This window comes from Mytilus galloprovincialis, chromosome 8 (genome assembly GCF_965363235.1).
Source record: "Mytilus galloprovincialis chromosome 8, xbMytGall1.hap1.1, whole genome shotgun sequence".
Taxonomy (NCBI): Eukaryota; Metazoa; Mollusca; class Bivalvia; order Mytilida; family Mytilidae; genus Mytilus; species Mytilus galloprovincialis.
In genome coordinates, this window is record NC_134845.1 from 11,211,266 (window position 1) to 11,226,649 (window position 15,384).

The window sequence follows — 15,384 nt, forward strand, 5'->3', positions numbered from 1 at the left end:
AAGCTTTACAGTTCATGGGGTATTGTGGGTATAGGGTAGGAAGTATTCTTAAGCTTCACAGTTCATCGGGGTATTGTGCGTTGCTTGCTATAGCCTTAAACCGACGAATACTGAAAGAGATTCTTTTTGAATAACAGAGCATTGCTAAATCAAAATGTTTCTCCATAAAATGCGGAAATAATTACCTTTAATAGAGGTTTATACGCGATCAGCAGCATAAATTTGTCCTTAATATTTGCCTAATCACCTATTTGTGATGAGGCTACATATCGGAAGATTGAAAATACTATCTGCTGTCTTCAAGAATCTGACTAATTGGAGACATGCAATGTAAGTCATGAAAATACAGACCTTTATGACCAGTTCATTCGATTTTACGTCTTAGCGGAGATTTCACACTTAATTTGCCATTAATCGTTGGATGAACAAAATGAGCATCTAAAGTCGCGTGCAGAAGTGCATTCCGAACGGATGCTTCAAGCGGATAAGACATGAAGTGTCCGGCATGAATTATTTATAACCAATAAATTATCACCTCAGTTTCCAACTTTTTTTCACTCATTCATTGTATGTATATCAATTTTGCAGGAAGAGTGGACCGAACTATTGAACAAAACACAGTTTAAAATAAAGCCGACATATATATTCTTTTTCTAAATAAATAATTTATAAAGGCAATGTAGGAATAATAGGGGAAATTGAATGAACCTTAGAAATATACAGAAAATATAAATAATATCTCATGTGATCTAATATGTATATTTAATGATATGATATATAAAAATTTAAAATCAATTTCCATTTGTTTTACTCCTCAGAGATGATTTAACCAACTTGAAAACTTTTAGATTATGCAGATTGTTGACGAGTTTCATTTATTTTAAAAGTTTTAAAACAATTTTTAAGATAAAACTGGAAATAATAAATAGTAAATAAAAGTTATCCTTCATAATGCACTTGGTTTGCCTATTTATGATCATTAAATACTCATTTCAGTTCGACAGAATACTTTTTAATTTCCATGTTGAATTGTGAGTGAATCAATAGAATATTGAACGCCCCAGTGAAGGCAAAATTTAAAATTACAACAATTAGAACGTTTTAGAAAATTATTCAATACACGCAAACATTTAAACAAAAATACTGCGAAAATCATACAAATGAAAAAACGGGCCAATAAACTGATATTTATAGACAAGTATTATAAGCAAATAATTTTAGTATAATAACGTGGTGAATATAAAAGAAAATAAGTGTAGTCAGTAAAAAACATACAAAACGACATTTCCTTGCTATTATTACTATAATGCACCTTTTAATGAATAGTGAATCGATAAATCTGATTGGACACCGGATGTATGAGGGGCGGAGCTTAGTGATATGCATTGATTTTGATTGTAAATACAGGTAGAACATTCAATAGAGGTAGTATCATGCATCAATACAGAGGACAACAAGCGACGATTTGATGAATACTGAGTTTATTTATTTTCCAACCTACAGTACATCGAGTTTTAATTTTAAAGGGACCTATGTGATTTTAAAGTTGAAAGCCGTTCTATAAACAAGTCATTGTCGGTATCAAATTCTACTAGAAGAAATGTGGGGAAAATCCTCGGATTAAAAAGTAAAAAGGATTATCTAGTATATAATATGATTAGAACTTTGGATTATCCGACTGTTGATTATTGACAAAGTGTTTTATCTGAAAAGTAAATATAATTTACAGAGAAAATGAGAATTGTCAGTCCGTACCTGTGAAACACATAAGTGGCGAAACGATAACATGGTATCATCTGAGGAAGCGATCATGTAATTTAACGATGTCTTCCAAGTGTTTATCAGTTTTACTAACTGTGTTAATGATATCAAACTGTACCGGAGTACCTGTCAACTACGCTATTGATGAGGAGAAGGGACCAGATTACTATTTAGGGAGAATTTCGGACGGCGCTAAACTGAGAAATTTCACTGGAATAACAAGCGATGCCGAATTTGAATCATTACGGTATAATTTACTTAGTAGCGGCAATCCTGATGCTCAGTTCTTCACAGTTAACGAAAGAACAAGTGATTTGTACACAACAAAGACGATAGACCGAGACGAATTATGTAGATTTTCAGATACTTGTATATTACAGTTTGAGGTAGCTGCCGATACCTCTGCCAGTGATTTCTTTACAAAAATCAACATCATCGTGAATATCCTTGACATTAATGACAATGCGCCATCTTTTCCGTCAGAGGTAGTGCATCTAGCACTATCGGAAGCCACAGTATTAGGTACTTCCGCTTGGAAAGGAGGCGCTGATGATAGAGACCATGGAACATTTTCAGTTCAGCAGTACCAATTGTTACCCATCGATACGCCTTTTGCAATTGAAACAGAATTTTACGCAGACGGAAGAACCCAGGTAACACTTAAAGTTAATCAAAATCTCGACAGAGAAATAAACAGTTCTTTTACATTGACAATCACGGCAGTAGATGGCGGTGTTCCGCCTAAAACGGGTTCAGTTACTATAAATGTTCAAATAAACGATATTAATGACAACGCACCAAAATTCGCAAAATCTATTTATAACATCACTATCAACGAGGATCTCCCGGAAAACACCGTTATTCTCAAAGTACATGCTAACGATCCGGATGAAGGTTCAAATGGCGAAGTTACATACAAGTTGAGTACTTTGCAATCAGCAGACATTTTTAGATTGTTCAAGATTGACTTACAAACGGGTGATATACGTATTACGCAATCATTGACACAGGAAGAAAGCAAACAGTTTAAAATCATCGTGGAAGCAACCGATAAGGCATCATCGCCATTAACATCGCAGACGCAGGTCATAATACATGTTCTTGACACTCACAATACAGCACCGGAAGTGACGGTTACAACAATATCGTCGAAAATTAACGGTGAATATATTGAATATTACGAAAACGCTAACATTGGAATTACCATGGCAATAGTTTTAGTTACTGATCATGATAGTGGTTACAATGGTGCTGTGACGTGTACTCTAAACGACGACCATTTCTATTTAAAATCTGAAGGAGACAACGAATACAATATAGTATTGGGGAATAGTTTGGATCGAGAAATCAATGAATGGCATGAAATTGTTACAACGTGTAGTGACGCTGGATCGCCGAGACTTAGTTCGTCTGGCAGTTTTCGTCTGCACGTGCTTGATGTTAATGATGTCCCACCTGTATTTACACAAGTTTTGTATAAGATCAACGTTGAAGAAAATGGACCCAAAAGTGTAAGTGTAGTTCAGGTTCATGCAAACGACAATGACGTCACAGCAGACCAGAACGTTCGGTACAGCTTAGAGCTTGCAGAGGATTACAAAGATATATTCAGTATAGATAGTACGAATGGACTTATTTACGTAGAGCAATCTTTAGACCGGGAAACTTATCCAACTATTACTTTTAAAGTACTTGCTACGGATAGTCAACCGCAACCTTTAACAGGAAGTGCTATGGTGGAAGTGACTGTTCTTGATGCCAATGACTATGACCCGGTGTTTACGCCATCGGAATTCCAGTTTACGGTACCAGAAAATCGTCCACCAGATATTTCTGTTGGTCGTGTTGTAGCTGTTGATGCAGACAGTGGTATAAACGCAGAACTACAATACACTTTATTGCCCATGAGCAGTGAAACCCCACCCTTCAGAGTACTGATGAATGGTACAATATTAACAACGATGTATTTTGACCGGGAAATGACAGCTCAGTACACATTTTCTGTAATGGCATCTGACAAAGGCTCGCCATCACGTAGTAGCACAGCAACAGTAATTGTCAACGTTCAGGATGAAAATGATAATCCTCCTATATTCATTTTTCCAGGACAGGAAACAGATGAAATTAGAGTATCGTATCAGTCCTTACCCAATACTGTCATAGCAACGATTCAAGCATACGACCCCGATAGCAGCTTTAATTCTCATATTTCATATATTATGAATGGTTCTAACATTTTAGAAAATTTCGAATTAAATACTCATACTGGACAGTTTTCAGTGACATCACAACTTGACCAGTCAGACATTGGGACCTATGATCTCATTTTAACTGCAATAGACAACGGCGAACAAGAGCATCAACGAAGTGTAAAATTAGTTATAATTGATAAAGCAACCGTGGCGGCCAGTCAATCAGAAAGTGAGATAAAATATTTTGCCATTGCAGTTGCGATATCTTGTATAACTGTAGTTTTATCAGTTTTAATTGTTTTGGCGATTTGTTTGATCAAGCGAAAAGAACGTCAACATCATGAAAAGATAGCAGAGAGTGTAACAACCTGTTCGTCACTGGAGACGGACAGCGAAGGTTCCGATATTCGCTTCGGTGATGTGTGTACCCGAGGCATCCTGCACAAATCAAGTACCAACTCCCTGAAGAGAAATGACCAGTCCAGTAAACCTAATCCTATAAAGAAACCATTCACAACAGTGGTGAGGATTAACTTTTATTTTTATTTCAAGTTTATAATCTTTATTAGAACTTACGTTTTTGTACGAGTTGTAACGTATTTGTTGATACAATAATAATCCTATGGAGTAAACTTGATCAAATTTATTGTGGGCTAGGACTTAACAACTTGTCACTTTTTATAATTCAGATAAATATTTTGAAATGAAACATAAAATGTTTTGGGAAAAGATTTAAGTTTTTGAATAACATGTTTTTATAATGATTAATAGACCCAACTTATTGTCGTCTGAAATTGAAAAAAAACTTCATTTACAATAAAATTGATAATAAGCAGATAATACATGTATGATTCATTATAAACTGAGTAATAAATAAAGGATCAATAAGTCATTAAATTTAGAATCCGACTTAAAAATTGAGGATTTTCGGAAGAAAAAAAAATTATCGAATGAGTGTGGCGCTATTTATTGCAATGAATAATGAATGTAATAATCGATTTTCGTTTAGAACATCTATTTAATGTTTTTAAAGATAAGTGAAGAAGCTCCGAGGTTTATGACATTTCATGCACTATGAAATTTTATTGATTACGAAAGGTTGTGTTTCTGTCTGTTGCTATCATCACTGGTACTGATTTTTTTTAAAATACAGAACGGGAAAAAATAAAGGCAGAAACTCAAATCTGTTTTTTTTTTTAAATTTTGTACAATTTTAGTTCAGTTAAAAATACAAGCTTCAGTAAAAATTGTCTAGTCCTTTTTATTAAAATTCAAGCTAAAGAGAAATATAATGATGGAAAAAAATATCTGACACCTCCAGAAAATAAGAAGGAAAAGCTCTTTCCATATCCATGACAAAATGTAGAAAAGACACAATTTATCACAATTCTTAGTCGTTACTGTAGTAGAAAAGAAAGCTCATAATAAAAAATAGAAGGGCGTCAGTGATGGTTTTTAAAAAAGAAATAAAAAATACAATTTATAGTTTAATAAAAAATTCTAAGTGTATATTTTCAGGGTTGTTAAATGATTCAAACCAATTTCTCATAATTATTTATTGAAAAGTTCAATATTGAATAAATTAGGACTATAACAAGATAATATGTAATGGGATAGGTAAAATATACCCTAATTATTGAATTAAATCTTGCCTTGTCAACTTCTGTCAAAATTACTTGTATTTTACATATAACAAAGTGTTCAATCCCCCAATTTCTGGTCATTATTATGTATATTAATTACATATTGTCGCCATACAAAACATTTTCTTGTTACAAGATAACAGTTTGACAACTTGACAAAATGATTTTAGATAATTACATTATTTTGCCAATTTCAACACATTTTTACGATAAACACAACCTATACCTATGGATTTCCCATGTTATTAGTCCAACAAAATGTTTCATTATAGTTCATATAATTTTCTTTCAAAATATAACACTGGTGCAAATATTATAGTAAAGCTTAAAATATTCTCATGGTTAAAATTAAAATATGTAATCCCTGATCTACAAACCATTCAAAGTTCCAAAATTTTCGCATTCAGTCGTTGTTTCACAACGGTATACATATACATATTAATAAAAGGATTTAAAACAAGAGACTGCCAATACATAACTTCCAAATTTATAAAACAAATGGCAACAAAAGTCAGTTTTACAAAACAATAAGACCATTTGAACGATTTCAAATCAAAAGAAATAGTACATTATGAGTCATTCTAGATGGTTGCAAACCATCTGATGTGAATTGATAAAGATATCAAAATCTTTCATCTTTTATCATTCATTATCATTATGCCACACTTTCCTTAGCACCTTTATGGCTTTACCCATATATATTGTAAACACGGTCTGCTGTTGGCCATTCACGAGCCAAGAGTCACGTTATGTGGTCTTTTCTGATTATCCTACCTGTTCAGAAAAACCTATGCATCTTTAAAATTTTTGTAGAAAAGAACAGACCAAATACATTAAAGACATTTTCATTTTGACTATGAAGAATTTTAAATCAACTTAGCATATATACAACTTTTAGGTTTGTATATTATTGAGTAGAAAGTCTTAGTATTCCACCATTTCAACAGACTATATTACAATTAAATAACATTTTTAGGTATCTGTTGATGAAGTGATACCGGAAGTTATATCAGATTCTGTTGAAATCTGGGACTGGGCAGATAGTGAATACAGCAGGAACACAGGACAGTCGTTACCACGTGACCTAGAACCCTTTTCCACATTTTCCAGTACAACAAAACAGAAGAATAAAGTTCATTGGCAGGCTAGTCAGTGCTAAGGTATGTATAAAATATAAAATCAGGTGTTGTAAAATAATCTAGACCGTTCGTTTGTCAGGACGAGAATTCCACACTACGTTGTACTAGAGCCGGAGCTGTGCCGGATTTTAAACATGCTAGTTCATATGGTAAGAGTCTGCAGAAAGATATGCTCCCTTGCCAGGACACATTATTTTGTCTCCGAGCCAAACAGATTTGCTCTTACTCCCTAATGCCGCGTGTTTAGCGGAGAAGCAACAAATACCAATGTCAAAGTCTTTGTGGTATGACTTTTTTGGGGTAAGAACCCCGACCTTCTACAGTCGAGCCAACACGCTACCACAAAACCACTGAGGCGGTGAATTCTTCGATACCTTTTCTGTTTTAGGTCAAATAATGTCTAGAAAATTATGAAAAAAGATTTGACGCTGTAATTCTCAACCGTGGACAGATGCTTATTTTTAACAAAAAGTTCGTGAAACGTCATCAGGTGTGTTCTGCCTACTTTATTTTATTATTTAACGATCTATATTTGAACAGTTTAATGTTTGAACAATTCATCCGTTTAAAAACTTTACAAAAATGTGATAGTCGATAACTATACAAAAAAGAAGTAGCAAAAAAACTAAAAGCGCAAACAATATACCCATTATTGTTATAAACAGGCATCTCTTGAAACACAATACGAAAAAGGATTTACTAAAGCTATGAATATAATGTCTCCGGTTTGTAAGTTTACTTTGAAGTTCCTTAACTATTATGGTATAGAGAGAAATTCTGTTGATAAATACATCGACAAACAAACCCGGTATTAAGCGGCCATTAGGCGCATTGATTTCTACTCTAATGGCCACTGTTCCAGGATTTGTTGCAGGGATTTGTCTATTGACGAGAAAGGATGAGATTTGTTTACATTACCATTCAGATATTTATGTTACAGTGTTAGTATTTATTCACATTCAATCTATGCAATCAGTTTTCAAGATCGATTTTAAAATTCATATAAATAAATGCATAATGCAAATGAATCGTGATATATCAGGGATTATATAAAACAAGCCTATATGTCAGGCACTTGTCTCAGAATGTTTTTTTCTGATATTATACCTTAATGTGTGATATTAAGGTATAAAGGAAATTTTTGTCTGAGACAATTACCTGTGCTATATGTGCATAGCGTATATATACTGATTGTTTTTTGCAGAATAATAATAATTTTAAACGATTTAGATAGGAATACAATATAAATATTTAAAAGGATAAATAAAAAGTAAAAGAACTACAAGAAAATTCAAAAGGGAAAGATATTTATCGAATGGCAAAATCAAAAGCTCAAACACATCAAACGAATGAAATACAACTGTCATATTCCTGACTAGTCCCAAATATAGATGTGAGTTGAACGCCATCGAGTCAAAACCCATTTTTTGCATGTTATATTTTTGTTAACTAAACGATTTTATTGACGAATGTCTATGTGGCACTGCAAGCAGTTAGAACCATCACATCACCTAAAACATATCATCTGATAGATGTAGCTGTACATCACAATTGCGTTTTGGCTAATTTCCGCAATGAGCTGCGACGTAGTTTTATCTTTGTAACGCCCAATCTAAACTCATTTTTTTTAAAACACAGAGCAAAAGCAAAAATACTAGTTCGGTTTTGAGCAATTACATTTCTGTTTTGATGTGCTTACATACGGAAGAATGGATGATTGTTTTACAATTCATTCTCCTTGGGTTTTTTGTTGTTGTGTCGGGTTGAAAATATATTATTGATATACTTTTGTCAGTTATGTAACTATGTTGTCTGGTCTTTTGATCATGTTTTACAAACTGTTATCAAGTTTGTTTGTTTTCTATAGTCACACTAACGAACAAAATGAAAACGAGGCAATTAATGAGAAACATAGCAATAAGATGTACCGTTGTAACACAATTAATTCATTAGTTTGAATAGATATTGCATCATCGTTATCAAGTTATTTGATAAAATATAATAATATAATAAAGTTTACCACAAGTATATTCTAGAACACCTGTGAAATAACAATAGTGATTTTCTGTCATTCATTAACTTGTTGTAAATCTTGTTATTTTTATTTGTTTGTTATAAATCTATACACTATTTGATTATTGAACTAAAAAACACGGGTTTTTGTCCTTGAGAGTCATTGTTCATTTGGGCTTTTAGTAAATGTTATCATAACCTCCTAGAAATCTATATAAAATCAATTAGCCCACACAAAAAATGTATGCTGCTCGATACAATGTGAAGCAGATTAATGTGAAACAGATTATAAAACTCGTTCCCTACGCTCAGCCGATATGTACCAGTATCAATATGACAAAAAGCTGATGATAGGTAAACTTATAGGTCATTTTCGATTAGAAGGAGTTGTTTTCATGACGAGTTTTAGCCTCCTGTATCATAATCTGTTATATGATACTATCCTTTTTTAGCATCAAATTCAACTACGACTTCTTAAAACTTTTCGATGACTGTACGTATTCCCATGGAGATATTTGAAAAAATGGGTTTATCTTTTTTCCCTCTTTAATTTTGCATCTTCGATTGGAAATGTATATATATTTGCGTCCCCTGAACAGATTTCCTCATATATAGATGAAACACACAGAACCTTTAAAAGACGTATCACTTAATATTATATAAAATAATTTCTACAGATTGTCCGATATCAAACTTTATTTGTTTCTAAATTGCCGAACATTTGGCATTTTGATAAGCGAACCAATTTTGTGATTTTATGCTTTATAAATTGAGTATCGACCGTCGTATTTATGGAAACTTGATGATAGTAAAGATCCTGAGACCCAAGTTTTACTACAATATGTCTAATGATTTTAACACTGGGAGTTGGATAAACAGGAACGACCAGAAATAGCAACCATTCACTTTTCGCATGAAAAGAAAATTTTAATGGCATGGGTTGAAGTGATAATAACGATGTTTCATAGTCAAATCGATCTTAACGAGGTTTTATTTTATATTAATGATGGATAAATTTATAGAAAATGCACCGATCCTCATCATCTACAAAATAATGCTTCTTTTTTATCCATTTATGAACGGTGTTTTATCATTGTGTTTGATCTTTAACTTTATCCCAAAAGTTATTAATTGGCATAAAGATGAAGATTTAATATTGATAAATATAAAAAATACTTTGACCGACGCCAGACCTCTTTAACGATAGTAGACTGTAGGGTCACTATAGATATGAAAGAAAATTTATTTTTATTTTAAGGAATTGTACTTCGAATAGAATAAGACAAAATTCTCCATTTTTTGTTATACAAATAATATACCGGATTTTTATTCAGGTTTACGAAGGACTTTGTAATTAATAATCAAATAATTTTTCATGATGTATTTATATTAGGGATATACTTGTGTAGTTTATTTTCTTAACAAATATGGGGAAAACATTGACCAATCCCAATTTGACGCCAATATTCAAATTAAAATCTCGAAGGACAGTAATTTTTCATTTTGAAGTTTATTGACGCTAAACGTCAAAAGTTAATTCTGTAAAATTTGGTTTTGAATGTCTACAGAATTAATATTGCCTTGATCTTAGAGGCTCTGTTTGAACCTTATCGACACGCTATCTTAATGAAAGTGACTTTTTCAAGTCTTTACTAAATTTTTCTTTTATGTTTATCAAGGCGAACGAACGTAATTACACATTTTGACAATATAACTTTTAAATTTTACACAAATCAATACAAACATATTTCATATTTAGTTTTTCATTTAATTCTATTTCAGGTGATGAATAAGAAGATAAAAGATGACTTTTGATAGACCTATATTTTTGTATATGATATACCAGGTTTTTTTTTCTGTATTTTCTTCGTCATTGAACTTTATTTATCAATAATAACTTTATAATGATAACATCATCTTTACTGACGTATGGTGGAATAATCACATGTAAAGAAAAACTACGACAATCCACTCTACATGAGACTAGCGAGACCAGCGAGACTCACAACCAATTCAAAGTATCTGCCAAAATCATTTTCATAGATAACATCTATGCAACTATGAAAGATTGCTTATGGTATGTTTATATGTATTTAATGCACTAATAACACACAAACAGCTTTCTGTCTCCATGAAATATTTCCATTGGACACCAATAAGAATCAATCAATATAGACAATATACGAAACACGTGAAATACACCCTTTTAATACAAATTGACTCACGGAAGTATGTTGCATATAAACTAAATCGGTTATATATTAGAATTATAACTTCCAGCAAACATTTGTTTTTTTACTGTGACCTGTTTAATTCTAAGTACTCCTGTAAACTCGAGCGATACTGAAAACATATATTGTTGAAATTTGCATCTGGTGCAGAAAAACTGGTACCAATAGTGTTTTAACTGTAGCCAATCTTTTGGTGAAATTTATTTTTTGCTTCTATTTACTTCATATATTCATATAATTATAATACTAATAAAGTATTGTTTATTAATATAGGAGCAGCTGGCAGCCACTTTACAATGCCGTATACAGATCAACAGACGAATTCCGGTAAGCTATTATATTCTTCTTGCTTCGACTTCCTATAAGCATATTTAAAGGCATCTTCGTTATACTTCAAATATCAAGAATACGTGCATACAGTTTACTAATCGAAATAAGTCTCTGAAAACTATGGAAAATGCTCTACAACACGCACGACAAAAAATCTGAATCATTCCATGTCATTATAACATTTGAAAGGATGGGTATTAAATTCACAAATAATCGATGAAACTGATCTAATCAATGTTGGTTTTAAGAAATAGACAGTAAAGTTATTATTTTATGGTTAAGTTTAGTAAATTATATATAATTTAAAATCCGACACATGTGTATTGCCATAATGGACTGTATCATCCCAGAAGTCGTTTTGATTTTTCGCTTGTCTGATTCTATTTATCAAGAAATGAATCAAGAGACCAGATTGTCTTAGACGTTCATCGCTACACGTGACATCAAAGGGACATATTAGTTGGTGATGCATAATCATATGTTTGACAAAGTATATTATAAGCCGTGGTAATACACATCTGTTCAATGCTAAAAGTAATGCATTCATATAATGAAAATGGCAGGTAACACTAGTATGATATTGTCTATTATAGTAAATGTTCGAATAAATCACGAGTTAATAGTCCCCGAGAAGAAATGTAAAAAAAAAATTAAACTGTCAATTGTTCTTGAACAATTGAGAGGTCTTTCCTTTTGTAATGTAAAATACATGTTCCAATAGAAGTAGAATTACACACTAAAAACCCTTTCAATAAGGTCAAAAAAACATAATCCGCTATTTGGGACATGACCTTGACCTTTGACCTGTTGACCTTTATTAAGGTCAATAGTCCCCAATGTCCTGAACATTTTGCACTATTTACTATTTCTGTAAGTATAATAGTTTTTGAGATATCCAATAAAAAGTGAAAGGTCAAAGGTCAAGGTCAACCTTAAAAAGCTTTAAAACACACTAAAAATCCTTCATATAAGGTTTAAAACACTAAATTTGCTATCTGGGACATGACCTTGACCTTTGACCTTTTGACCTTTGTCAAGGTCATTAGTCCCCAATGACATTACTGAAGACCCCAAGGATCTATGACCTTTGGTTATATAGTAAAAGCTGATTTTGTCTTTTCAGAAACCTAAAACAGGCTTTATGCCCCTTAAAAAAGGTCAAATCTCTTCGGTCACAATGTAACAAAGTTGCGCCATAATGACCCAAACATTTTCCACTATTTAAAACTTCTGTAAGTATAATGGTTTCTGAGATTATTCCATAACAAGGTGTTAGGTCAAAGGTCAAGGTCAACATACAAATTTGACCTTGAGGTATTTTTCAAACATACATGAATTGATGATGATTGGTGAAGATCCTAGGTGTCTACGACTTACGGTTTCTGAGTTTTGGTGGCCAACCGACACCGGTTAATTTTCATAGGGGCATAACCCTACCAATGAGTCGTTGAATCTTTTCGATCCAAATGTAACGAAGAACCGGGGTCTGGTCCTGAACAAATTTCACCCTTTGTTTTTTGTCTACCTATTACGGTTACGGTGTTGGAACGATAACAAGGTTTTTGGCTTTCGGAGGGATTACTCCGAACCGACAAAATATTTCGACTCACAGGGTGAGTTCCAGATAGGTATTCATGACACCGATACAAAGTGTGAACATGAAAGCGACACGTCTTACGGTTAACGCGGCTAAATTTGTTAAAGTTTGGCGGAAAAAGAATAATAATAATAATTAAAATGTCAATTGTTCTTGAACAATTGAGAGGTCTTTCCTTTTCGAAATGTAAAGTACATGTTCCAATAGGCGTAGAATGCATTGAAAAGCTCTCAAACACACACAAAACCGTTAAAAAATGACAAAAACAACAAATTCGATAAATTGTACATGACCTTGGCTTTTGACCTTGTAACCTTTGTGAAGGTCATTGGTCAACAATGTCATTGTAAAAGACCCCATGGGTCTAGGACTTTTCATTCAAGGGTTAAAGCTAATTTTACCTTTTCAGAAACCGTTAACGGGGGTTATGCCCCTTAAAAATATGTCAAATCCTTTTGGTCAAAATGTAAAAAAGTTGTGCCTCAGTCACCTAAACATTTTTCACTGTTTACTATTTCTGTGAGATTAACCGTTTTTGAGATATCGACTAACAAGTTGAAAGGTCAAAGGTCAAGGTCAACCTTAAAAACATTTAAAACACACTAAAAATTAACAAAATAAGGTCAAAGACACATAATTCGCTATCTGGGACATGACCTTGACCTTTGACCTTGTGACCTTTGTCAAGGTCATTAGTCCCCAATGTCATTGCTGAAGACCCCATGGGTCTAGGACCTTTGGTTATATATTAAAAGCTGATTTTGTCTTTTCAGAAACCTAAATCAGGGGTTATGCCCCTTACAGAAAGGTCAAATCTCTTCGGTCAAATGTAACAAAGTTGCGCCTTAATAATCCAAACATTTTCCACTATTCAAAACTTCTATAAGTATAATGGTTTCTGAGATTATCCCATAACAAGGTGTAAGGTCAAAGTTCAAGGTCAACATACACATTTGACCTTGAGGTATTTTTCAAAGTCACATGAATTGATGATGAATGGTGAAGATCCTAGGTGTCTACGACTTACGGTTTCTGAGTTTTGGTGGTCAACCGACACCGGTTAATTTTCATAGGGGCATAACCCTACCAATGAGTCGTTGAATCCTTTCGATCCAAATGTAACGAAGAACCGGGGTCTGGTCCTGAACAAATTTCACCCTTCGCTTTTTTTCTACCTCTTACGGTTACGGTGTTGGAACGATAACAAGGTTTTTTGGTTTCGGAGGGATTACTCCGAACCGACAAAATATTTCGACTCACAGGGTGAGTTTCGGATAGGTATTCATGACACCGATACAAAGTGTGAACATTAAAGCGACACGTCTTACGGTTAACGCGGATAAATTTGTCAAAGTTTGGCGGAAGAATAATAATAATAATAAACAGAAGAAATACAGTAAGGTCTTTCCCTTTAGAAAAAGGAAAGACCTTAATAATAATAATAAACAGAAGAAATACAGTAAGGTCTTTCCCTTTTGTAAAAGGAAAGACCTTAATAAACGAAAATCACTGAAAGTGTCTTAGCACTGGATTGAGGTGTTTTTATTCTTAGTAGATGTGTAAATATCATGGATAAACTATACAACTGAGAGTTCAGAGCATATTAAGAAGATTTGTAATGTTCGGTAGCGCTTTTAAAACTCTATTGTTCGAATGGCAAAAACATGAGTAAGCTAGGTCGAGCGTGTGAAAAAACGACGAGACGTAAGGGTCTCTTGAATCGTCTTTTTTGTCATCTTGCATTTGACATTTATATATACATTATATGTGTCATACAAAATGCTATACAACTGCATACTGTTTAGAAACATCAAACAACATCAACATAAAAAAACATAAACATACTTATGCAATGCATCTGAGATTTTTCAGATTATAATGATAAGTCAATATCCCCATTAGCACCTTAATTGTTTCCTGGCTAATTAAACACATGTAGTGGGTATTAAATTCAAATAGTAAGAGAAAATACAGCAATTAAAGTGGTGTTTATGAGTCTGGATCAATGGTTGACGTGCATTGATTTCAAATAAACATAAAATGAAACTGATCATGTGTAATGCAACCTCTTTCTTTTGTTTCTTCATCTTAGTTTTTTTCTTTTATTCTTTTAGGTGATACACTCTGAAGAGACAGCGGAACAAAAGTTTCCAGTTTGTGCAATATTGTATTTGTTATTGTTTTATTTTATTGTTTATTATTAAAATTTTATTACGTTTTTAAAATGCCTTACAAATCCAGTATGATTATTGTAGCTAAACATTGTATGTATATTATATAGAAATAAGAAGATGTGGTATAAATACCAATGAAACATCTCTCCATCAAAGTCACAAAATGTAAACAAATAAACAATTATATTAGGACTTTCAGCATTCAGCATTCAGCACGGAGCCTCGGCTCTCATCGACAAGCTATAAAGGCCCCAATATGACTAGTGTAAAACAATTTAAACATGCAGGAAAAGCAACGGTATAA

At 32.9% G+C, this 15,384-nt stretch overlaps 1 protein-coding gene across 1 annotated transcript; it reads left to right on the forward strand.

Moving 5' to 3' along the window:
* The first annotated feature begins 1,425 nt into the window (after positions 1-1,425).
* Positions 1,426-15,131, forward strand: LOC143085072 (protocadherin beta-3-like). The gene is made up of 5 exons (XM_076261242.1): positions 1,426-4,475; positions 6,573-6,756; positions 10,531-10,825; positions 11,253-11,306; positions 15,021-15,131. Exons 1-2 carry the CDS (start codon positions 1,824-1,826, stop codon positions 6,753-6,755), a joined length of 2,835 nt encoding a protein of 944 aa, XP_076117357.1. The 5' UTR covers positions 1,426-1,823; the 3' UTR covers position 6,756; positions 10,531-10,825; positions 11,253-11,306; positions 15,021-15,131.
* Positions 15,132-15,384: the final 253 nt, after the last annotated feature.